The 25,643-nt window shown below is 43.7% G+C and overlaps 2 protein-coding genes across 2 annotated transcripts in view; both read left to right on the forward strand.

Moving 5' to 3' along the window:
- Window positions 1-484: 484 nt before the first annotated feature.
- synpo2a (synaptopodin 2a) lies at window positions 485-24,350 on the forward strand. Its single transcript, XM_079491630.1, has 4 exons — window positions 485-605; window positions 12,950-13,101; window positions 16,266-17,068; window positions 20,016-24,350. The coding sequence occupies exons 1-4, from the start codon at window positions 495-497 to the stop codon at window positions 24,149-24,151; spliced, it is 5,202 nt and encodes a 1,733-aa protein (XP_079347756.1). The 5' UTR covers window positions 485-494; the 3' UTR covers window positions 24,152-24,350.
- Window positions 11,959-25,643, forward strand: part of myoz2a (myozenin 2a) — a 41,187-nt gene continuing 27,502 nt past the window's right edge. The window contains exon 1 of the mRNA XM_079491664.1: window positions 11,959-11,963. The gene's annotated coding sequence lies outside the window, so the exon portion shown is untranslated. The remainder of the gene's footprint in view (window positions 11,964-25,643) is intronic.

Genomic DNA, 25,643 nt, shown 5'->3' on the forward strand with positions numbered 1-25,643 from the left:
ATAAAACATTAAAAGTATAGCAAAATTATAGGGTTATAGCTTGAGCGTGTATTACACTGTAAATTTACATCTATTGGAACACCTCGTTTTCCCACGCGGCACGCCCAATTTCTTGAAAGGTAGGCTAAATGTTTTGGACATACAAGGTTTCCCCCCGGCCCCGACATTGCCTATATGCCTTTTTGGGGAGGGGACAGCGGGGGAGTGAGGAGCGCAACAGGTCCACTCCAAACAACCGCGCATGCTGCATGCATGGCAGGCTGAGGCAGGCGGGACCGTTCACCGTGACGTTTCAGAGCGGGTTGGACCTGATGCAGGTCTGCCTCACAGAGAGGAGGATGGGGATGACAACACACTGCTGGACTTTAGTTTCCTGGGGTTCTGTTCTGTGGTGGTGGGTCTTTTTGACTTGACAACTTGATGGTAGTAGCCTAGCGCACACAGCCAGGAGGAGGACGGACGCTCGCCTCGCCGCGGAGCTGTATGTGCGCACCATGGGTACCGGGGACTACATCTGTATAACGGTGCCGGGTGGCGCGCCGTGGGGCTTCGCTATACACGAGGGGGATGGGGATAGTATCTACAAACCTTTTCTGATTTCACAGGTAATTTGTTCTGTACAGTTGTTGGTTATTGTTTATCATGCAGATAACTTTTCTTTAGATAACTTGTAGTTTTGTGTTGTTGGAATTTAAGCATTTTCTCTTTTTAAAAGCATCACTAAAGAACTGAACTGAACTTATGGTGGAGTATTATGATATACTCGCCTATTCTTGGACGGGGTATGCTAATATTGATAAAGTTTTGCCATAGTTGTTGCTTTTTTTGTCTGCACAAAATTGTCTCTCGTTGGTGAATAATGCCTTATATGCCACTGGTTCTCATAAAGTGAAATCAGACCAAGGGTTCCTAAGGGGATTCCAGGGGGTCCCCAGCGGAACAGATTAATATAGCAGAATAATTTTCACCACTTTAACCCTTTATACATCAGCTATTTGAAAATAGTTGACCTGTACAATACAATACTACAAGCTCGGAGCTTGTAGATCTGGTATTTTCAAAACATCTTGGGGGAAAAAAACATTAAGAAAAGTTGGAATAGTTTGAAACATTTTATCAACACAATTCTTGTACGCTGTTCCCATTGGCATTGGCACTACATATTTCCAGTTTGGGGTCCAGCAGCCAAATACCTTTGGGGGTCCGGCTTGACATGACAAAGTTAGAGAACCTCTGCTTTTAGTTAGCCTTTATACACTTGGCAGACTTGAATGAAAGCTGCTTGGGAGAACATTTATTTGGAACAGCGCGTGTCCCCCATTCTTCTGCGCGTCGGCTGTGTGTTTTTGTGCAGAATTCCTAGGGACCCTTATATGGTCACATCAGCCTGGACCTGTGTGTGTGTGTGTGTGTGTGTGTGTGTGTGTGTGTGAGGCTTTTGGCAGTGCACTCTGTTATCACACATACACATGACTCTACTACAAACATGCATGTAGCCGTGTCGATGAGTGAGAGGTATAGTCCGTATATACACTGTAGACCCTGCGGAGATCAGTAATCCAAACAAATTGAAGGTCATGGGAAATTAAATGTTAACATAAAACCAGTTAAACTCACCCTAACCTTCACAACAAAGTAGAGCAATCGATCATCAATGTTAAGTAAAGTAAATATGTTTCTGTCTGTTTGCCTGTAACAAAAGTTAGGATTTACATTACGAATGCATTTCTTTAGAAGGAATTTCTAGCTTTATAGTCAATATAACCATCAGTGAAATTTTAAGCCGAAAAACTAAGGATGTTTGTGCAAACCAACCAGCCACATCCTTGAACATGTGTGTGGCGTGCGTGCTCGTGTGTGTGCGCGCGCGCGCGTGTGTGTGTGTTCGTGCATGACAGCATCACAGGAATAATTCCCTGGATGACAGGAGATGTTGCCTATACAGTACGCTATGATGACAAGTGATCACATACTGTGCCGAAAAGAGGCCGCACAGAAATGTCAGGCCTTGCAGTTGTATTTGCATTCATATTTGTATGTTGCCACCATAACCATTATCGTATCTCTCAGTCATCTTCATTAAATATAGCAGATTTGCATAGGTTCCTTATGCCATGCCTTTTATAGGATCCACTTTGTTTTCTATTTTGTCTGTCACCCGCTTGCACAGAAGCTATGTTGCATGCAGGTTGCAGTGTAGTTTCATGTTTGTGGTCCTGTTGTTTTGCAGCAGAATGACTACTAACTTTATCGTCTGGACAATAGACAGTAGATTATGTATTATTGCATACAATGTTCCAGTTAATGTAAGGGCCTGCAGAAGCCATATGGCATTGAATACTGCTTGGACACAGTTACCGGTTTGTTGTTGCATTCACTGAGACTCTGAAGATCAGTCCTGAAAAGTATAGATTAGTTGTTATTAACTAAAACGCATTCTCTACATAATGGTAGAGAATGCAAGCACGCTGTAAATCCAACTATATAACAATGACATGGGATTGTTGTGCACAGATAATAACAGATTCAATTTAAATACTTTGGAAATCCTCATACAAGTCCAATTGAAGTCGAGCTGACTGCCATACAGCTTACCTTTTAAAGGAGAATTCCATACTAGAAGGCTTTACCTTTATTTGTAGTTGTTACGTCCCCACCAAAGAGGTCCAGGTGTTATTTTGTGCAAAAGTGCATTATTGGCTATTTCCCCTACCATAAGCCCTCAGTGAATTGCATTGAATTGCATTGAATTGAATGGGGCTATGGGGTGTTGTGCTAATTCGCTTATTTCCATCGCTTCATAATGTATATCCTCTTTTAGTCTCTTCATAATGTAAATAGTATCCCAAGCGGCACACTTTACTACTTATTTCGATGGAAATAAGCGAATTAGCACAAAAACCCAACCCCCATTGAGGGCTTATATTAGGGGAAATAGCCAATAATGCACAAAATAACACCTGGACCTCTTTGGTGGGGACGTAACAACTACAAATAAAGAAGAAGAAAGCCTTCTAGCATGGAATTCTCCTTTAACACGGCAAGGACTGTAAACATCCTCGTATGTCAGATGATCACAAGTTTCCAAGGCTGCACAAAATCTCTCAGCAACTCGTCATCCACACAGAGAACACGTAAATGTTTTTTTCTTCTTTTGCATTCCACCGACATCAAAGTTCAGCCAGAAGAGTGCTATCAAGACACTGAAACGGCCGATATATCACTGTAATGACACAACCTTATCTTATCTTGAACTTCATATTTGTGCACTTTATTTTCCTGTAGCATGAATAGAAGTCCCCCCCCCCCCCTTTTTGCACATTTTTGGTAGCTTTTTTTAATATGAGTTTAGTTACACACACAAGACATGGTTTTTCAAAAAGGCCCACCTGTATTCATAGTGTAAATAGCAGATCTAGCTCACAACGACAACTTGTTGTATGGTGACAAGCTTGTAGATCTGCTATTTTCTATATTTCTGAAGATTTGTGGGAAAAACATTAAAATACATTCCAAAAGCAGGTTGAAAGTAAATAAAAAATATAATTCATAACATTTTGTACAGTTTTATATATTGTAATAATAATGTGTAGTTGTGAATTATTGTGCTAAGAACTATAGTCGTCACCCCACCCTCTACCCACCCTCTCCCCAGGAATTAGTCCCCCTTAAACCCCTGACTCGCACCCTCCGCTCCTCAAATACATACTGCCTCAACCCTGTCTAGGTCAACCTACGCACCATGGGTGACCGGGCCTTCTGCGCAGTTGGCCCCGAACTGCGGAACGCCCTCCCTGCCCACCTCAGAGTGCCACAGTCGATTGACTCTTTTAAGGGAGGGCTAAAGACTTACCTCTTTCACAAGGCTTTCTCCTGAATCCATTGATCCTCTTGACCTATGCCCCCATGTTATTGTGTGATTATCTCTCTCTCTCTGTGTCTCGCTTGCTGATCATCAAGCTCTGTCTGACATCATCGCACAGGTTAATTATAGGCTCTACCCTCTTTCTCTTTCTTAGTTTAGACAGTTTTTGGTTTAGACTAGTCATTGGTTAGACCAGTCATTAGTCCTACAACTACAACCTATCTCAAACCCTCACCCTAAACCTAACCTCCCACGGGGCAGCACACCTAAACCTAACCTTAACCCATGTCTAACCAATGACTAGTCTAAACTAAGTATGCACCCCCTCACTCTGTCTGTTTCTCTCTCGCACTGAATGTGATGTAAACAACAGAAACGGTGGCCTATGTATTATGCAGCACTTTTGGTGAAATTTGGACAAACTGTCATCTATAGACGGTTACGTAGTTGGCACAACTGATGCCACCCCTCTGATGGGCGATTGCTAAATTATTTTTCAGTGTTCAACAGTGAGTGTTATAATAATACATATTCTGTGAGTTTTGTTATGCCATATTATCCATGTTTGTGTTGTTTACATCGCCCATAGAGCTAGATTTGAATGAGGCCTACCTGTACTTGCAGGTTTTGTCATGACTCGCCCAATGGTTTTTGACTCTTATGAAATTCACTCTTCACTCATTCATTATTTTTAATGTATTCATAATTAATTTAACTTATTTAAAATTAAATAACATATCAATAAACTGTATGCCAATTTGTAAAATCTGATTTTCTGGTTTCAAATTGCCTATTGGGTTGAAGTTATCCCTTATAATAAACCTGGTGTTGAGCATTTTGAGCCTGGCTCAAGCTAACCAACATAATCCCCCTCCCATTTAACCTACACAAGAGTCTTGTAAAAAGTAATTTAAAGCAAAGCTCTCAAATATTTACCTCTCTTAACAGAGAGGTACCTACAGCTGACATCTCATACTACATAGCTCTGTTTCTGAGGTCTTGACCCCTGCGACATCTCATCTGGAAGGCATCACTCTATGCATGCCTCATCACTGTTCCTCTGAGTGAGATGGAAAGAGCAATATATACGACTGTCAGTTAAAGCCTAATTTATACTTTCTTGTACAACAGTTGCTGAAAATAACTGTATAAATTATACCTAATAGATGTAAATAGATGTAATAGATCACGAGGAATTCCGCTAGGCCTGCAGTGCTCGACCTCTCTGATCTTATTTTGTCTTTTGAAGCTCCTGTTGAATTTAATGAAAACAAATTGCTCCAGTTGATTGGTCCACTACTGACAAGGCATTTGCAAGGTTGTCTCCATATAAGGCAAGCTGTTTTTGTTTTTTCTGCTTCTTATTGAGAGTGCTGGCTTGAGAACAAAGTCTGTGAAGTCATTGACTCGCTTCATTTTTAAAGGCTCAGAAAATAAATTGCACAAGCACTATTTAACCAGCTAGATTTAATCCTAATTAGGGTTCCATTTCGCACAAACTGCAGGAGATTTCGGTGAATATGTAATTTCCTATTCTGAGACCTTTCTTTGGCATATGTCCCAATCTTGAAGCTTTGGTCTGGGTGGCAAGACCAAGGTTGGTGTAATTAGACCAATTATACATTTCATGGTGCTCATTATCTCATCCACATGGTGATTGTGTCATTCATCTGATGTTACTTTGACTTTATCATTTAGTCTGAGCTACACATTTTCCACTTCATGTGTGCATGCCATGCCATTGAGTCGGCGTGAATACTGAATAATCACATGAATGTTATATCGCCAAACTTGGTTTTAAGCTCTGGTGCACTACATTTACCAAAGTGTACACCAAAGTTGGTACTTACAAGCTATACAAGGCCACTACAGCATATTTTATTTAAAAATCACACCTGTGTGAACTGAGTGGTGCAACTCCCCTCATGAGTCACACATGAGTCACACACAAACATAGGTTAACACATAGTCACACACATACAGTAGGTTAACACGGAGTCACGGACATTGCTGTTCCTTGGAGTGGTTGCACCACTCAAAAATAAAAGCAATTTTACAGGGTTTAGAGTCTGGTTGGTTGGCTTTGATGGTGACAGAGGAGTTCTTAAAGTGGCTAACCTTACACTGGGGGCCTCGGAAGTGTCTCCTTGAGGGAAGGAATGGGTAGTCCGGGAGATAGGAGGACCAACTGCAGGTGTGGTCTGAAATAATCTTCTGGGTCTGTCTGATGATAGTTGTGTGTTGATAGATTTGACAGCCTGAAGTGGGATGCTGCTCAACTCCCATCATCACTCTTTGTGTTATTCGTGTAATCTGGACTTTCAGCTGTACACTGAGGTTGCCAAACCAGACTGAGATGCAGGATAATATGTAGCCGATCTTTAGGACCCGAGTGCATGTCAGTTTGTTGTCACTGTGTATGCTCAGATCTGGGTACATATGGGCATGGATATAGCCTATAATATATGAATGGTCTCCAGTGGATTTGCGGTCGAATACCATCTTCTTTGTCTTCTTGACATTATGTGATTTATTCTCTTTTGCTTTGTTATCAGGGTTTTGTGGCAGAAGATTCACTTCTAATAGTGCACCACCACACAAGCCATGGCTATATGGCATCTTTCTCATTTCTTATAACCAGGGTTCCTGGAGTAGACAATCTGCTTCATCGTTCCAGTACAGCTCTGCAATTCAAGTGTTTCAGCCAACTGGAAAGTGTTTTCAGTTCATTTGTCGGTTGAATTTCCGTCAAAAAATTCAGAGTATTCTTGATCAGTCCAACAAGAACATGTGCTCACAGCATTTTTGATATTGAAAAGCTGTATTCCTTTCCTTTTGAGTGGACTCGTCTGAAAGCACAAGAGACACACAGTAGTTATCCATCTTTCACGGTGTGATTTCCTACCTGTGAACCAGCTGGAAAATGTGCGCTTGAGATTTAAAAACATAATTGCTTAAAGCTGTGGAACTGCTTGGGGCGATATGAGAGCGCCTCATGCAGTATGAGTATTTCCTGTGGTTTTGTGTTGTGCACAACACTAATAAAAATCACTTGGACATATTGAATTTGGTAGCTTTGCATAACATGAGCATAAGATTGTCTCATTGTAGACATTGCTGTCTAATTGTATGTAGTAATACTCTAGCAAAAGATTATTCGTGGAGATTACACATTATTTAGAAACTTTAACCCATTCTGGGCGGGAACCCCTTTTGGTGTTTGAAACATTATGTTATAATTTAGCTATTGAAAAATAGCAGATCTACAAGCTCATAGCGCGCCACCGAGTGGCGCGCTACGAGCTTGTAGGTCTGCTATTTTTGAAAAATCGTTAAAATGTGGCGCAAATCATTGAATATATATTTCAGAGTGAACATTTTTAACTAAAATATTTGCTTCTGGGGGGTCCCTGGAACTACATATTTTGAGATGGGGGTCCGTGGCACAATAGAGATAATTCTGGGGGTCCTTGACATGAAAAAGGCCGAGCACAACTGACAAAAACATGGGTTTTTCAGAATACTATTAGGATTTAGAAGCCTTTTTTTAATCGACCTCAGTCCAAAATGGCTTAACTCATATTGATAATTTCCCCTACTACTACTACTTACTACTGACCTACAGTAGTACAGTAAGTACTCGGATAAATGTGCTTTGTTACTGTACCCTGACGACGTGCAGTTGCAGGAAACACCAGTGTCTCTTGCACATGGCACACTATCTGTGTATCTTCGTGTCCCAGGGATGTGCAAACCGGTTTCCCCTCCTTTTTTGGAGGATGAGCAGGGGCTGCATGGTGCTCCACACAAACCGTTCCTCCGGGCAACAGAGGTGTGAGTGAGTCCAAATACACAGGCACACAGGCTGCCTTATACGGCCTGTTTGCACGGACTTCTCTCCTAAAAAACCCAGCGATGTAGCCATGGAACCTTTTATCTGAACATTAGCAGGTCTGAAAAGTCAACCATAAAGTTTTCCTTTTGTATATGGTACGCTCCTGTTAGTGCCATTTTATTGCACAGCTTGTTGCTATAACGTAGTCTCCAAACTGTCAATAAAATTCTTCTTCGGTCGACTTCTTCAGTAAAGCCCATAATTAGGCAAAAGCTTATTCACTCACTGGGAAGTACTTTTCTCACTTGATGTATTGTGTAAATAGAAATACTTTGATAACACATTCAAAACGAAGTGGAATTCATAACGTTTGTCACCATGTCCAAAACAGTGTTAAAAAGAATACCGTAACAGAAATGGACAATATCCAAGATCCCACATATAGCAGGACAGAGTGAGAGAATACCTGAGCTGAACCATACTCAGTGGTGGAAAGTAACTAAGTACTTTTACTTAAGTACAATTTTGAGGTATTTGTACTTTATTTGAGTATATCCAATTTCCAGTACTTTTACTTCTACTCCATTACATCTCAGAGCCAAAATTTGTACTTTTACTTCAGTACAATTATTTGAAAACTTGAGTTACTAGTTACTTTGGAGATTTTAATTTACAGTAACCACTTCAACCCTATACATTTTGGCCATTTGAAAACATTTCAATTCCATACCTTTACTTGTAACAAAGTAGTTCTAAATTGCAGTATTGGTACTTTTACTTAAGTAAAACAATTGACTGAAGTTCACTGAAGTTGTCTCATTAAGTTGTAGTTAAGGAACCACTGTCCCATTACTGATAATGAAACTAAATCTACAGCAATGCTCCAGCATTAACAGACAAGTATAAACTAGATACTATACGTATTATGTATGTTGCTTTCTCTCATGATGTCAGTTGAAATGTCAGCCAAGCAATACCATTTCTCTTCACTGGTGTCTTCCGTTCAACATTGGTCAACTTAATTAATTTTTGCTGAGATTAGAGACCTGTGCCCGTCGGCCACCGGCCTACTTGGGAACGATGCAAGTTGGGAACTGTCGTTTTAACCGTCGGCCTCTGTCCCTTTTGTCTCCATAATGGAGAATCGCTGTATGCCTGCTGTGTCTGAAGAGTGCAAACTGTCAAAAGTGGACTGGTTAAGTAATCAAATGGCAAAAGGGCAGGTGTGGGGTTGGCATGGCAAACAATTGGCTGAGGCAGAGGCTGGGAATTCTACAGGTGAGGGGACTTAAGGCTCATTAGGTCCACTGGCAGAGCCTGACCAGAGCCGCTTGTATATCTGACCGTCTCGACACCAGGCGCTGCACTCCCTGTGGTGGTGTGGAATGCGTGTGTCAAATGTGAAGTCTGTGGGGCGAGCGGTTCTCGAGTTACGTTACAGACATACACACACAGACGTACATCACAATGATGCGCGACCTCGCCCTTTATTAGCCAATTGATCACACCTGATCCCCCCCCAACGGGCACTGTTCTAGGATTTACTGGTTGTAAGGGTGAGGTCGCGTGCACGCATCCGCCTGGGTGGCGGGACGGCAGACAGACTGCATATGGAATGTCAGAATAGGTCAGCTCCATATATGGGGATCTAAGGGTTTGAGGTCATAGGTCAGATGTAGAGTTGCTGGCCGGCGTGATCAGCTGTGATCAATTGGCTAATAAATAAAGGTATTTACCTTAATAAAGGTAGTTACGTGGATTACAGACGTATACATATTACGTACACACAGACGTGGCCGTGTGAGTGATGACGAGTAGGGTGGGCGTGTCTCTGGCAGCAACTTGAACTCCACTGTCGCCAGAAGGCAGCTAGAACAAACGCTTGTCTATAATTATGTAACACCAGCTCCGCTATTCCAAAGCCATCTCAGGTACATATTTAATTTTAAACTATTTTCAGCAATGGTATAATATTTTTTAGGTGGGTAGATCTAATATATTAATGGTATAATATTTTTTAGGTGGGTAGATCTTGTTGAGCTGGTCATTTTGAAAGTAGCTGTCAAGTCAAAAAGGTGTGGGCTACCCCTGGTCTATGTATGGCATGCAACCTGTGTGAGGCTGTGTCCTTTTACAATAGATAAACATCGCCATCTGGTGGAGGAGTAGCTCCTTAACTGCGTGTCCGTGGAGATTGTGTGATAGGATAATAGACAGTCAGACGTTCTATTTGGGTTTTGGTCTTTGGACCATAGATGGACTGAAAAGGTGTGGACATATTTTGTAATAATAATAATAAAACTTTATTTGTATAGCACCTTTCATGACATGAAATGCAGCTCAAAATGCTTTACAGAGCAATGGAGAAAGGAAGAAAAGAAAAGCAAGGGATAAACATTAAAAATAATAGCAGTAATGCAATACAGTGAGGACATGAATAACTAAACATTTTAAATAATTAAAAGCAAGAGTGTAGAAGTGGGTCTTGAGCTGTGCTTTAAAAATGTCTACAGAGGCTGCCTGTCGAAGGTACAGTGGGAGTTTGTAGTGTGATTCCCCCCCCCCCCCCCCTAGTGAAATCACACCTGAAATCACACCGGCCTTGCTTACAATAGAAATGTTGTAGAATCTTTATTAGGCTATAGGTCTATTCAAGCCAGCATGCTGTATTTTTAAACACTGATCACCCACTAGTGAAAAAATGAGCTCAGCCAGCCTACTGTAGGCTACCAATCAATCAATCAATCAATCAATCAATCAATAATACTTCTGCCACTTCATCAAACTTCAATTCAACAAAGTTTAAGCTTATACCACTTTCTCTCTTGCTGAATATCTCTCTCTCTGAAGCATTGACAAGATCAATTAATAAACCTGTATTTAATCATTAATGTATATTCTATGTGGGGGGAAAATACTTGAAGCCAGGTGAGCTCCCTGTGTCTCTTACTCTGCATATTAGCCTAAACAGCAAACTCAACTCAACTTTATTTATATAGCACATTTTACATGAACAGGTCAACCAAAGTGCTGTACAGGTTCAAGAGAGGCAAAGAACAAAACAATACAATATAAACAGCCATTTAAAACATGAAAACAAACAGGCATTTAGAAGAAATGAAAGCAAAACTATACAATATAAGCAGACAATACAAAGGAGCAAACAAAGCAGACTATTGCACTAGTGAGGGGAACATTGCTACCTCAACTGACATTAAAAGCCAGGGAGAATAAGTGGGTCTTAAGCAAAGATTTAAAAGCTATGATGGACTGGGCAGCTCTGATGTGAAAGGAAAAAACACATTTTCAGGTTGGGAAACTTGGGATACCAGTTCCATCCAGCCGGAGCCTACAGGTGAAATTGGAAGCAATGCAACAAATAAATGAGCTGACAAAACTGGAGCTGGAACACCTGTTGATAAATGATCTTTGTGGGGTTCTCTCTCTTGATTTGATTACATTTTGGAACCCACCTGAAAATGTGGCAATGGTTACTTGCAGAATATCTAGAGCTTTAACACAAAACCAAATAAATAAATTAAATAGATAAAAGGTACTGAAGTAAGAATTATTAAGCCAAGTGCAATTCTGAGGTACTTTTTACTGTGTGTGTGTGTGTGTGTGTGTGTGTGTGTGTGTGTGTGTGTCTGTGTCTGTGTCTGTGTCTGTGTCTGTCTGTCTGTCTGTCTGTCTGTCTGTCTGTCTGTCTGTCTGTGTGTGTGTGTGTGTGTGTGTGTGTGTGTGTGTGTGTGTGTGTGTGTGTGTGTGTGTGTGTGTGTGTGTGTGTGTGTGTGTGTGTGTGTGTGTGTGCGCGCGCATTAAATCGTCTATTCTTGGTGCACGACACCGCTTACCAGACGCGTAACTAGATGTCAGTGGGCCCTGACGCAGGCTGATCAGCGAGTGTCCCCGGGTGGACGGCTGTGTGCCCCCCTTGCCTCTGGGCCCCCACGCAGTCGCATTGTCTGCGTTGTCTGCTAGTAACGCCCCTGCCGCTTACGACACAGCAAACACCTGTCTAGAACACTGAACTGATGACATCGCACTGACCTCAGAGGGCAAGAGTTAATGAACAGTAGTGTTGAGTTGACTGGAGGCCGACTATGTGCTAAAATATGGCTGGTATGTTCCAAGGAAGTGCTTCAAAACATGGGCATTGTGGCCGCCGGCCGGTGCTCATGATGACAAATAGGCTACCACCACCATCATGCAGTATGGAAATTAACCAACCCGCAACCTTAACTTGTGTGGTCAGGACAGGGAGGGAGGGGAATCTGTTTATTGAAAAGAATGCAGTTTCATATTTATTGAAGGTATGAACTGTCAACACTTCAATTCACAGTATTGACAGATTTAGAACCGTAGCAAAAGGAATGACAGAAACTTTATCTGTGAGCCTTGTACTTAATCTCAGAGCTAATGCCTCTGGCTTAGCATGGCCCCTAACAGCATAGGGTCTTGCCAGCAACCACAGCTTGATAGCTACTTGGCAAGTAATATTATATCTTGGAAAAGTAGCTATAATGATTGATAGTATCAGGTCACCACTGACCTAGTTAGGATGTTTTGGTCAGGGCACCATTAAGGTGTACTCACCCCTAAATTATATTATTCTATTCTATTCTATATTGTCTGGTATACCTTAATCACTCAACGGGGGAGTGGTTAACCAGGCTATGTTATTACCACCTCATCTGCAGTATTTCTCAATATATCATTGTATTCAGTGTTGATTTCATCAACTGTTCGAATCAAAATGTTCGTCGACTACCTTCTTTCCCTGACGAAAACTAAATGGAAACTAAATGAAAACGAAGCTATGATGACTAAAACTAAGACTAAATATACTGACAATTTCGTCAACAAATTAAAAACTAGACTAAAATGTTAGGAAGGGACTATAGTGGACAAGATATCCAGTATGAGTCATTTTACACTTGGTTGCATGCTGAAAATAGCAGATATACAAGCGCTACAAGAGCTTGTAGATCTGCTATTTTCAGCAAGTGTAAAATCAGTCATTACGACGGCATGAAGGCCCGCCAAAATACATTTTAGCCGACTAAATCAACTATAGATTTAGTCAACTAAAATCGCATGACATTTAGTCGACAAAAACTAGACTAACACTAAGGCATTCCAGGTGACTAGTAAAATGTGACTAAAACTAAATAAACTATTCAAGAGACTACGACTAAAACTACAATCAAAATGTGCTGCCCCAAATCATCACTGATTGTATTCCACAGGTGGAGGAGGGGGGTCATGCCTTCGTGGCCGGCGTGCAGGACGGAGATGAGCTGGTGTCACTCAACGGGGAGCCCTGCATCAGCATCAGTCTCTCAGAGGCCTTGGCTCTCATCGACGCCTCCACCGACTGCCTGCAGCTACTGGTCAAAAGGTATAGCGTCATACATCAGCCATTAACCCGTTTTGGCCTGACGTCGAAATTAAAAAAATGTCTTCTAAATCTTAGACAATTTTCTGAAATACCTGTGGTGCTCAATATTTCATGTCAAGGAACCCAATATTTTTATGTAAGAGGCCGCTGAACCCCATCTAAAAATGTGTTGTTCCAGGGACCCCCCCCCCCCCCCCCCCCAGAAGCAAAGATTTGAGTTAAAAACGTTAAGCTCGTAGCGCCACTCAGTGGCGCGCTATGAGCTTGTAGATCTGCTATTTTTCAATAGTTAAATTAAATAAATAAATAAAGCTAAATAATTCAATAGCTAAATTAAATAATAGCTAAATAGCTAACATAATGTTGTTAATTATTAAGTTAATGTAACTGTACAATTTGCAAACTGTAGAGATTCATGATTCAACTTTATTGTCATAGAAGCACAGATTTACAGGAGAAATAACCCACTTGTTGTTTATCCTGTGTTAGTTCTCTCTCTTGATCAGATAAAATTGGTATCTTGAACTGAAACAAATATTTCTGTTTACTGCTGAGACAGGGAGACAGCTGTTACTGAACAAATAAAACACACTTCAGTATATACCGTAGGAACTATTACTATTATTAACATTTATTACAATTATCACGTCTTAGACAGTATTTAATTCCAGTGTTGAGTTCTGTAATGTTTCATGTTCAGATTATACTCTTAGGTAAATGAGAAATGCATGATTATATTTGTTTGTTCATGTAAGCAATACGTATTGAAAATGATCAGGCCGCAATTTGACACATGGGAGCATAATTTAACTATAAAACTGCTAATGAAAACAGTCAGAACAGATATGTAGGCCTAGAATTCGCTCGCTACAAAACACCAATGTGTACTATTATACTTGTTATTCATGGTTCACAAGTAGCAACACCTATAGTAGGTGACAGAAAAACCATACTGTGACTGTTGAATGAATGAATGAATGAATGAATGAATGAATGAATGAATGAATGAGAACCATGGAAGACATTAATAATGTAAAAACCTAGTTACTTTGTTGTTTGTTTGTTTTTACCCACTATGCAGTGTCAATGTGCTATTGCAGGTTGTACAAAACAGGCAAACACATTCCAGTAATAATACTGTGTATTACATTTAAATGGCTTGTTGTTTTAAGACATGTCCTCCATGGTCAACACTGACTGTACTATCTGAAGCACAGCATATAGCATTTTGTGTTTGTGTTGTAGCCACATTGTCCTTTGAGTGTCTTGGCCAGTGTAAAACAGTGGTTCCCAAAGTGGGGTCCGGGGACCCCCACGGGTCCTTGAGGGAGTTCCAGGGGGTCCCCAGCTAAATGATAGTTTGGAACCAAATGGACCCTTATGGGTCTGTAACTCTGAGAGTGTACAAATGGAACCAAATGGACCCTAACAGGTCCATTTGGTTCCATTTGTACACTCTCAGAGTTAAATTAACATTGATTTTACAATATAAATTGGGGTCCCAGAGATAGAAATGCCATTAAATGGGGGTCCTTGAAATTAAACAGGTTGAGAATCTCTGCTAGAGACGTAAAAATCTTCTCTTATGGGGGTCCCTGGCACATCTTTTCAAATGGGGGTCCGCGGGCTAATGAGTGTCAATTTGGGGGTCCTTGACATGAAAAAGTTTGGGAACCACTGGTGTAAAACACACATTGTGATGTATGTGTCACATTCTGATGGACAAGCAGCTGTTCTCCACTCCTCAGGTGGTACGAGTGCTTTGTTTGTCAGGGCCTGTAACAGAGGGGCAACATGTCCTCGGATGTTGTTTGTTAGTGCTAGCCTATAGTAAAAGCTATATATACACTGTCTGTAGGGCAGTAGAGCGGGTGGCTATTCTTGGTGCCAGATTGCTAGGAGTAGAGTTAAGTATGCCAGGTGGATTTAGTTCCTGTCATATCAAGCACTGATGGGATTTAAAATTAAAAGGCACACACGTATAAATAAATGCATAAATATAAATATATACATACATGTGTCCTCTGCCCTGTAGCCGTATTGATTGAAGTACATTTGCACATACCCGGAATTTGTCCATTTAACTAAGCATTATGTTATAATTTAGCTGTTGAAAAATAGGAGATCTACAAGCTCATAGCGCGCCACCGAGTGGCGCGCTACGAGCTTGTAGGTCTGCTATTTTTGAAAAATCGTAAAAATGCGGCACAAATCTTTGAATATATATTCTTTCAGAGCGAAGGTTTTTTTTATTTCGACGTCAGGCCTAAATGGGTTAAACCATCCAACTTATTGTAGGAGTATCAACTATTGAACAGTGCCTCCAGCAGTATGGGGTTCAGTATGTCTTGCTCAAGGACACATCAACACTAACCCAGGGGGAGCCGGGGATCAAACCAGGAACCTTCCGGCTATAACAAAGCTCTATACTCTGCCTTCTGAGCCACTGCCATCATGGCTGACAGGGAGGGAGGACAGCATCTCTCCTGACTAGTCTTACAGAACTTGCTCACTCAGCTTATGGCTCTCAATATGTTTCCAGACACTTTCCCTTTGGAGAAATGGCCTTGTCACTGAGGTCTAATTGACTACATCGAACAATTGAGTTCATAGATAAAGCATTCTGTCTTCCTTTCCCCCCCTCTATCGCTCCTTGGTGACCTTGAGAAGGGAAATGAGGCGGCACTTCATTGAAATGTGATTACTTTCCACTTCACTGCTTCATAGTCCAGTCATTTAATAAGAGCGACCGAGATTGAATTTGTTTGACTACATTGACCACTTGAGGCCTGCAAATGAGATGGAACCACTGACAACACTGTCCAGTGGCCTCATCCCTCATTCATGTATTTTACTATAGGCCTACTGCCCTTTAAATGTGAATCGTAATGTAATAGTCAAAAAGTAAAACGAAGTGTGATGACATTTTTGTGAGGAATGAAATACGCTAGTGATGGATGGCTTAAATTGAATTTCCCACTGTTCGATGACTGCTTATAATTGTAACTGTCAACTGGCAATGAACAGTACTATTTTTCCATGTGTACATCCTGTGTTCAAGGTTTGAATAGCTTAAATCAACTAGTTTGGTCAATAAATAGGTTACATCATTCATTCATTCATGAATTCATTCATTCATCCATTCATCCTTCCTTTCCTCATAGATGCTCCATCACCCCGCCAGGAGACTTTGAATCAGAGGAGACGTGCTGTGAACAGAGAGCATCTTCCAGCGAGGCTTTCCAGACCACCACCCTTCACATTCTGTCCCCTAAGGGCAGATCCCAAGCCCCCAGGGATCTGTACATAGCCGAGCCCCAGGACGACGCATGTTATGGGGAGGGGGAGGACGGTGACACGGAGCTCTCCGGGAGGGGACTCCAGCTACCTGTCCAGGTCCAGGTGCAAGTCCCCGGGGATTCCCAGGACCTGGATGAGACCGACACACCGGCACAGCGGAGCTTCTCCCCTGGGGCTGTGGTAGAGCTCCAGGTGTCGTTCTCTGAGCAAACCCTGGAGGATACAGACTTCACGTCCCTCGGGAGCGCTCATGGGGTTGAGGGGACCCCCTCGGACAGAGAGAGCACCTCGGAGACCCTCCACACCGCCACCCGCTTGCTCTACATTCCGCGGCCGGAAAGGGAGCCCCTCGGCCAGTATGGGGTAGTGGTGGGCTCCCCGTCCGACTTGGGGCAGGTGGAGGTCACTCTGAAGCATCCAGCGGGGTCGTCCTTACAGGCTGGGAGGAGCATTGTGACTGTGGGAGAAGGGGTGGGTGGCCCCCGGAGCAGTGGACGTGAAGGAGAGGAAGAGAGAGGAGGGCACAGCGAGGGATCTCCTGCCTCCTTCACAGTCACTTTTGAACTTCCCTTAGAGGAGGCTCCAGCGACCGAGGAGCAGGAGCAGCTGTCCTCAGGTTCTGAGGGGGATCAAGGCAAGCCCAGCAAACACCAGGCAAAGCACTCTAGTAAGTATCTATACCAACTTCCATTTGAACTGTCTATGCTGCAGCTTTTTGATGTGCGTGCTCACGCTTGTGTGTGTGTGTGTGTGTGTGTGTGTGTGTGTGTGTGTGTGTGTGTGTGTGTGTGTGTGTGTGTGTGTGTGTGTGTGCGCGTGTGCGTGCATGTGTGTGTGACGTGTGTACTGTATGTGTGCGTGCAATAAAGACCTCTTCTCGCAGGAGGCTACTCTTGACGTAATAGTCTTCCAAATCTGCTGTGTAGTGCATTATCTAAATTGTGTGTGTGTGTGTGTGTGTGTGTGTGTGTGTGTGTGTGTGTGTGTGTGTGTGTGTGTGTGTGTGTGTGTGTGTGTGTGTGTGTGTGTGTGTGTGTGTGTGTGTGTGTGTGTGTGTGTGTGTGTGTGTGTGTGTGTGTGTGTGTGTGTGTGTGTGTGTGTGAGAGAGAGAGAGAGAGCTTGAGCCACTTGTTGACATACAGTAGGCCAAATAATAAATGCACAATAGGGTATAAAGAGGACATATAACATTAGCATTTTGACCACCGAAAGCTAAACCATTTTCATACGACCCAACACTGACAAGTCTGTAGAGCACTGGTTCCCAAAGTGGTACCCCCAGGGGTACCTGAGGGAGTTCCAGGGGGTCCCCAGCTAAATGATAGTTAGGAACCAAATGGACCATTATAGGTCTGTAACTCAGAGAGTGTACAAATGGAAATGGTTCCATTTGTACACTCTCAGAGTAAAAATAATATTGATTTTACAATATAAATTGGGGTCCCAGAGATAGAAATGCAATTATAATGGAGGCTCCGTAGCCTAATGCATGTCAAACTGGGGGTCCTTGAAATTAAACGGGTTGAGAATCACTGCTAGAGCCGTAAAAATCGTCTCTTATGGGGGTCCCTGCATGGCATATCCTTTCAAATGGGGGTCCGCGGGCTAATTAGTGTCAATTTGGCTGTCCTTGGCATGAAAAGGTTTGGGAACCACGTCTGTAGAGAGAGAGCCCTCCACAATGCCAGAGGCGTTCCCCCAGGGCCCTCCACAATGCCAGAGGCGTTCCCCCAGGGCCATGTGGGAGACATAAATAAAACGGCTAGTGTAGCTGATGATGTTAGGACCAAGTGGCCCTTTGATAGACACCAGCATGTGCTTCCCCCGAAACGTTACCTGATCCCTTCAAACTGGCTGTCTTAGCTGAGCTAAAAAAGTGAGCTCACTGTTGCTCAGTCCTTCCTGCTGTCTCTTCCACCATTCAGGTCAGTGTTGGTATACAGGAATCTATACGGGAATATAAAAATGTACGGGAGTTTGTTATTTTATACAGCTTGGTATTGTGGGGGTGGGGGTCAAGGACGTGTGTGTGACTGCGTGTGGCGTGTGCGTGTGCGTGCGTGTGTGTGCGCGCGCGTGTGTGTGTGTGTGTGTGTGTGTGTGCGTGTGTGTGTGTGTGTGTGCGTGTGTGTGCGTGTGTGTGTGTGTGGTGTGATGTCTTGTAACTAGTGGCTAGGCATTAGGTGTTAGGAAACGCGACATAGTCAAGAGGACCATAAGATTTTTAAAGTGGGCAACTTGTCGCCTTTCAGATAAGGAGTGGTAAAGATGCGCTGCAGGGTGCTGGTGAGCATGTTGCCTGGCAGGCTATTTTTAATGTTTAATGTTTTACTGCTGGCTACATTATGAAGAACAGACCGCCGCAAGTGTGTTAAAGGAGAATTTCAGACTAGAAGGCTTTCTTACCTTTATTTGTAGTTGTTGCGTCCCCACCAAAGAGGTCCAGGTGTTATTTTGTGCAAAAGCGCATTATTGGCTATTTCCCCTACCATAAGCCCTCAATGAATTGCATTGAATTGAATGGGGCTATGGGGTGTTGTGCTAATTCACTTATTTCCATCGCTCAAAAATATTTTTTTTTGTATATATCCTCTCTTCATAATGTAAATAGTATCCCAAGCGGCACACTTTACTACTTATTTCGATGGAAATTACCAAATTAGCACAAAAACCCAAACCTCATTGAGGGCTTATGGTAGGAGAAATAGCCAATAATGCACGTTTGCACAAAATAACACCTAGACCTCTTTGGTGGGGACGTAACAACTACAAATAAAGGTAAGAAAGCCTTCTAGCATGGAATTCTCCTTTAATAATGTAGTCTCTTGTCTGTTTACAAATGAGGGTTGTTAGAAGTGGGTCGAAGAAAATAAGGCGATCTTTTCTATAATTGTTTGATTGTATGGTTGATAAGGTTATGGGCCTGGATGGAAAGCAATGGCTGGAATATAATCTTGATGAATGAATGAATGAATGAATGAATGAATGAATGAATGAATGAATGAATGAATGAATGAATCCGTGCATTTATTTACAACTTACATGTTGTTTGTTGCATCAGTGTCTCCTTTGATTGAGTTTGAGTTTAATTGTTTCAGGCTTCGTTGTCCGAAAGCCAATAATACTGAATTATTAAAATATGAATAATATAAATACAAAGATATGGTTTCTTACAGCAGCATTGTCACTTTTATTATTTGAGTTGAATTATTCCTTTACTGATAATTACAATTGGCTGATATTCGTTTTTAAATCATCTACATTCACATATTGGGTTCTAAAATATACATTTATAATATTTATTGAAATGAATACTAAAATGGAAAGTGGCTTATAGGTAAACTGACAAAAGCAAAGCCTTAAAACTACAAATAAAAGAGATATTAATAGAGATACATTTTTGTTATATGACCTAGCTGTTAGTAAGAATCTATGTAATTTCTTTTGGCACATACTCCAAAGAGATGGAATGATTTCTAGTGGTCTCAACTTGTCTCTTGTCTATTAATACCCCTGCCTTCACGTGTACTTTTAAATGAAGTAGGCCACTTGAGGCAATCATTTGACCCGCACTCTGAACACAGTTTGTCTCTCGCTTTTTCGTGTCTCTACAGGGCTCAGGCGCAGTGAGAGTCTGTCCGAGAAGCAGGTGAAGGAGGCCAAGTCCAAATGTAAACGCATTGCACTCCTTCTCACGACTGCTCCTCCAAACCCCAACAATAAGGGGGTGTTGATGTTCAAGAAACATCGGCAGAGAGCCAAGAAATACACACTTGTGAGCTACGGCACAGGAGAGAGCGAGCCTGAATCGGACCCAGACGAGGACGAAGACGACGATCAAGACACCCACACCGTTGAATTCACCCTCGTTGCCGCCAGTGACTCGGAACTCGACGAGCATTTCTTCCCCAATGTTTCGGGTGGTAAAGGAGTGCTGACCGTGAACTGGGACAAGGCCAAGGGACTCCTTGAAATCGAGCGCCAGCTCAACGAACAGGCAGAGATGGGTGATGACGGTTTGCCTAACACCACGGGCAAGGGTGCCCTAATGTTCGCCCAGCGGCGCCAGAGGATGGACGAAATCGCTGCCGAGCATGAGGAACTACGGCGACAGGGGATTCCCGTTGAAGGGATCCAGGAGTTTGAGAAGAAAGCCGCTTATCAGGAGGAGTTTGAGAAGAAAGCCGCTTATCAGCAGGAGGTGGAGTTTGAGAAGAAAGCCGCTTATCAGCAGGTGGAGGAGCGCTCCTACATGCAAGCCACCACAGAGGCTCGGGCCTATATGGACGTGAATGTCCACCAGCAAAGCCAGCAGCAGCAGCAGCAGCAGCACCAGCAGTACCAAGAGCAGCAGTACTACGAACAGCAGCAGCATCAACAAGTACAACAACATCAACAAGTACAACAACATCAACAAGTACAACAAGTACATCAACAACAACATCAACAAGTACAAGTACAACAACATCAACAAGTACAACAAGTACAACAAGTACAACAAGTACAACAACAACAACAACAACAACAACAGCAGCAGGAACAATACCAGCAGCAGCAACAATACCACCAACAATATCAGCAGCAGCAGTACGAACAGCAGCAGCAGCAGTATGAGCAGCAGCAGCAACATTATCAGCAACAGGAAATATATCAGCAGCAGCAACAGCAAGAGTATAGTCAGCAGCAGCAGCAGCATATTCAGCAGTACTCTGCACAGCATGTGAATGGCATAGTCCACCAGGAAACCAACGAAATGCAGAGCTCGATCAGCAACCGCACCGCTAAGCCCTTCTCAGTTCAAAGCCTGGCACCTGCCCCCTATTCTCCCGCAATGAGTGGGACCAATCAAGACCAAGGCCAAGGAGAGGAGATAGCTTCTCGCGATGAACGCATTTCTACACCCGCCATAAAAAGTGGTGTTTTGCAAGACACAAGGAGGAGATACATGGGAAAGCCCATGTTTACATTCAAAGACCATCCCAAAGTTCCCCCGAATCCTGAGCTGCTGAACCTTCTCAACAGGAGTGACAAGAAAGAAGACTATGAAGAAGACTATCTTAGCTTGGGAGCCGAGGCGTGCAATTTTCTTCAATCTTCAAGGGCTAAGAACAAAATTCCACCACCAGTGGCTCCAAAGCCTATGATCGATCCTAACTCTCCACCTTGGTCGCAAATTGAAGGTACCAACCAGGACATGCCTCAGCATGCTGAAAATAGTGTGCCCGCACCTGCTGTAGCCCCCACCACAGAGATCACCCAAGCCCCGGAACAGGTGCAAATGCCTGAGCCTGTCGCTGAGCCTGTCGCTGAGCCTTCACCCCCTACTGTCCCCCAGGATGCTCCTACTAGCACCCCAGCTGAGGAACAGAACACATGGAGTGCACCAGAGCCTCAACAGCCACCACATGTTCAGCAAGAGCCAACATGGCAGGGGAATGGCCATAGCCATACTCCTCCACAGCCCGAGCCTGCTCCTGTTACAACATGGGCTCAGCCTCCAGCACAAACACAGGCTCCACAGCAGCCTGCTACTCCCTGGATTCCTCCTCAAGTGCAGTCGCAAGAACCACCTCCAAATCCCTCCCCACAACAGCTTCCTTGGGTGACCCCTCAACCGACTCAACCCCAAGCTCAGTCTCAACCTTGGGCTACTACACCTGCTCAACCTCAAGTCCAGCCACCATGGTCCCAACCTCAAGAGCAAGTGCAACCCCAATCCCATGTTCAGCCGCATTGGCAACAGCCCCAAGAGAATCTGCAGTCCCAGCAACAAATCCAGGCACATTGGGCCCAACCTCAGGCACAACAGCAGTCACAGCCACAAAGCCAGCCACCTTGGGCTCAGCCACATGAGCAGACACAGCCTCAGCAAGTTGAGCCACCTTGGGCTCAGCCCCAAGAACCAGTGCAACAACACCCCCAGGCCCCTTGGACTCATCCGTCTCAAACAGATGCTCAGCCTCAACCACCATGGATTCAACAGCCCCAGCAAAAACCCCAACCACAACCACCATGGGTTCAACAGCCTCAGCCAGAATCCCAACCACAACAACCATGGGCTCAGCAACCTCAGCCTGCACAAACCGCTTGGCCTCAGCCTCAAGCTCAGCCTCAACAGCCATGGGTCTCGGCTCCTCAGCAGCAGCCCCCAATGGATGCATGGCCTCCATCACAGCCCCAAGCCCAACCCCAGCCTCCTTGGGTAACACAAACTCAACCTCAGGCTCAAGCCCCTATGAATCCATGGGCTCCGGCGTCTGCCCCGGCTCAGTCTCAACCGACATGGGGCCAACAGCAGGCTCAAGAACATCCACAGCATCCACCCATGAATTCCTGGAACCAGGAGCAGAATCAAGCGCCGCCTCAGCAACCTTGGGCTCAGCCTGCTCCAACTCAATCTCCACCACAACCAGGCTGGCAACAACAGGCCCCTACACAGCAACAGACTCAACCGCAACCTCCCAATAACGCATGGTCTCCCGCCCAAACGCAGTCTCAAACGCCTGTGAACAACTGGGCTCCACCACCACAACAAACACCCATCAACACATCAGTGCCAATTGTGAACTCCAGAGTGACTCAAGACTCGCCCAAACCATGGCATGCTCCACAGGAGCAAAATCGCGTCCCACCACCTCCCCCACAACGGATGAGCTCTTACACAATCGGCCAAAGATCTTCTTCGCCTAGTCAAAGATCTTCTTCACCCATCAACCCGATGGCCAGCGTCTTAAGAACATCTGCATCCGTGGGGTCATCGTTCGAGATGACAGCCGTCAGAGGGAAAGGAGCCGACCTGTTTGCCAAGAGGCAGTCTCGCATGGAGAAGTTTGTCGTGGACTCTCAGACAGTGCAAGCAAATAAGGCAAGCCGACCTGCATCGCCAACTGCGTCCTTACCGACCGAGTTCAAATACTCCTCAAACGTACGAGCTCCTCCCCCTGGTTTGATGTACAATCCCATCCACTCACCCTCATATCCACCTGCAGCAATCAAGCAGCCCCCCCCAGATAGCCCCTCAGTCAAAAATAAGAAAAAAGAGAAAGCCAAGCCCAAGCCCAAACAACTCAATGTCGTAGAAGTCATGAAGTTTAAACATTATCAGCTCGATTCCTCACTCTTCGTATATGGCCCTGCACAAGAGGCTTTAGAAGCCGCAAAACCAAAGCCTGCACCTGTAGCCACTGCACCCCCTGAGCCCCCTGTCCCTAACCCACCTGTCCAAAACCAACCAATCGGATATGAGCAAATGGCTCCTGTCCAGCCGGCTGGACCAATGAACGCCCCATATCCCCAGCAGGGCTACGGAATGCCCCCTCAGCCGTTCGTACAGGACGGCCACTACCAGCAAGTTCCGGGAAACGTTTATCCTCCCGGTGTTAACAATCCCTATCAGCAAGCTCCCGTTGGTCCATACCAGCAGGCCTATAACCCACAGTATCAACAACAAGCTCCCCCGACCGCCTATCAACCCCAATCCCCTCAATCAGCAAACCCCCATTATCAGCAGGTTCCCCAGCCCCCATACCAGCCAACTAATAGTCCCCCTTACATGGCGGCCCCCACTGCACCCTATCAGCCCCAGCAGCCTCCTCCCAGTAATTACGTTGTGCCCAGTTTCCCCCTGGCCGCAAGGCCCGATTCTGCTTCTGGGAGTGGGAGCAGCCCCGCCGCTGCTCCCAAGCCCAAGTTTACAGCTAATAGGAGTTCTGCACAAGTGTGGAAACCTGTGGTGGCTGAGAAAGAGTGATTTGTGTTTTAGGTGGTTTCCTCATTTAACTAACAGGCCCCAAAAGGCTTGAAAACACTGGTAGAATACACTTGCAAAAACACAGTTGAGCTGCAAATGTTTTTGTCCAATTTAAGTTGACATTCTTTAGTGTCTTCGACCAGGGGAGGAGACACAAAAAACATCCTCAGTCATAGTTAATGCTCATGACACAACAATCAAAGATTATAATTTAATCAAGATTAAAATAACATAGGATGTAAGTATATTATAATACCAGATACAGCTGAGTCAAAAATCAACTATATATTTTTTATAAAGCATGTACATTTTAACACATTGATATTAAATGATGCACACAGAGATGTATAGTGAACGAGTCTTATAGGACTGGTGGCAATATCTGAATGTAGGGGAGAGCAGAGCTGAAAGAAATGACAGAGGGGAAAAAAGTTAGTTGATTTTGTACAAAGATAACAGGAAGTTGATATTGTAAGAGATTTAAAGGGGAAGGAAAGCTAATTTAAATAGTGAAATGAAATGCTAATTAATGGTGTTTCATTATGTATGATAAGCAATATGTTTTATTATGCTATTAGAGATGCACAATATTGAAATCTTTGGCCCATATCGATATCCGATAATATGCAGGGTCAAATCGGCCGATACAGATCACATTATATCACATTATTGTATATTATATTTATATTGAGCTCATTGCTGATTTATTTTGTTTTGTTTTTTCATTTCCAAAGCAATTAACGGTTACATTATTATTGCGTGAATATCGTTGAAATATCGGTGAAATATTGGTCAATATCGGTGAAGAAATATCAATCAATGACAGTGGAAAACTTCATCACTATAGTTACTATGTGCAATATTTTACCGATAAGAGGAGACAAACAGGCTGGCTATGGGAGGGCTAGGGTTGGGGTGGAGACAAACAGGCTGGCTATGGGGGAGGCTAGGGTTGGGGTGGGGTGGACTCGGGTCTAAGTTATGCTCTGTCGCACGACGGTGTCACTCGCTGAAAATAGCCGACCTACCTACGAGCTCCCAAACACGTCACCAACTACCGACCAAGCATGATTCTGGCTTCAAGGCAGAGGCCATGTCAGTGATGTCGTAAGGCGTAAGCCATGGGACTTATTTAAGTGTCTAGTGTCGTTGGCGTGCCGTGTTTTCTGTTAATAACCACCACAACAACAACAACAACATTAATTGCCCTTAAATTCCCAAACATCTTCAGATACTGATATAGCAAAATGTTACATTCTGCCTAAAGCCCCTATATACTTGAGTGGTTTGGTTTTTATTTTCAACCGTTCACCAGCTGTTGCGTCATGTTAGGTGCTATATTTACCATCTCATGGCATATGCCTGCGTGTGAGGAAGCGCTAAGGATAGCATCGCGGGTTCGAGTTTCAGTTTGCACCTAATGCTATGGTCGCCACTTCTCTGGCTTATAGATAATACTGTGAGTTTGTCTGTTCAAGAGATACAAACAAAA

The sequence above is a fragment of the Electrona antarctica genome (assembly GCF_951216825.1).
Source record: "Electrona antarctica genome assembly, chromosome: 21".
Classification (NCBI taxonomy): Eukaryota; Metazoa; Chordata; class Actinopteri; order Myctophiformes; family Myctophidae; genus Electrona; species Electrona antarctica.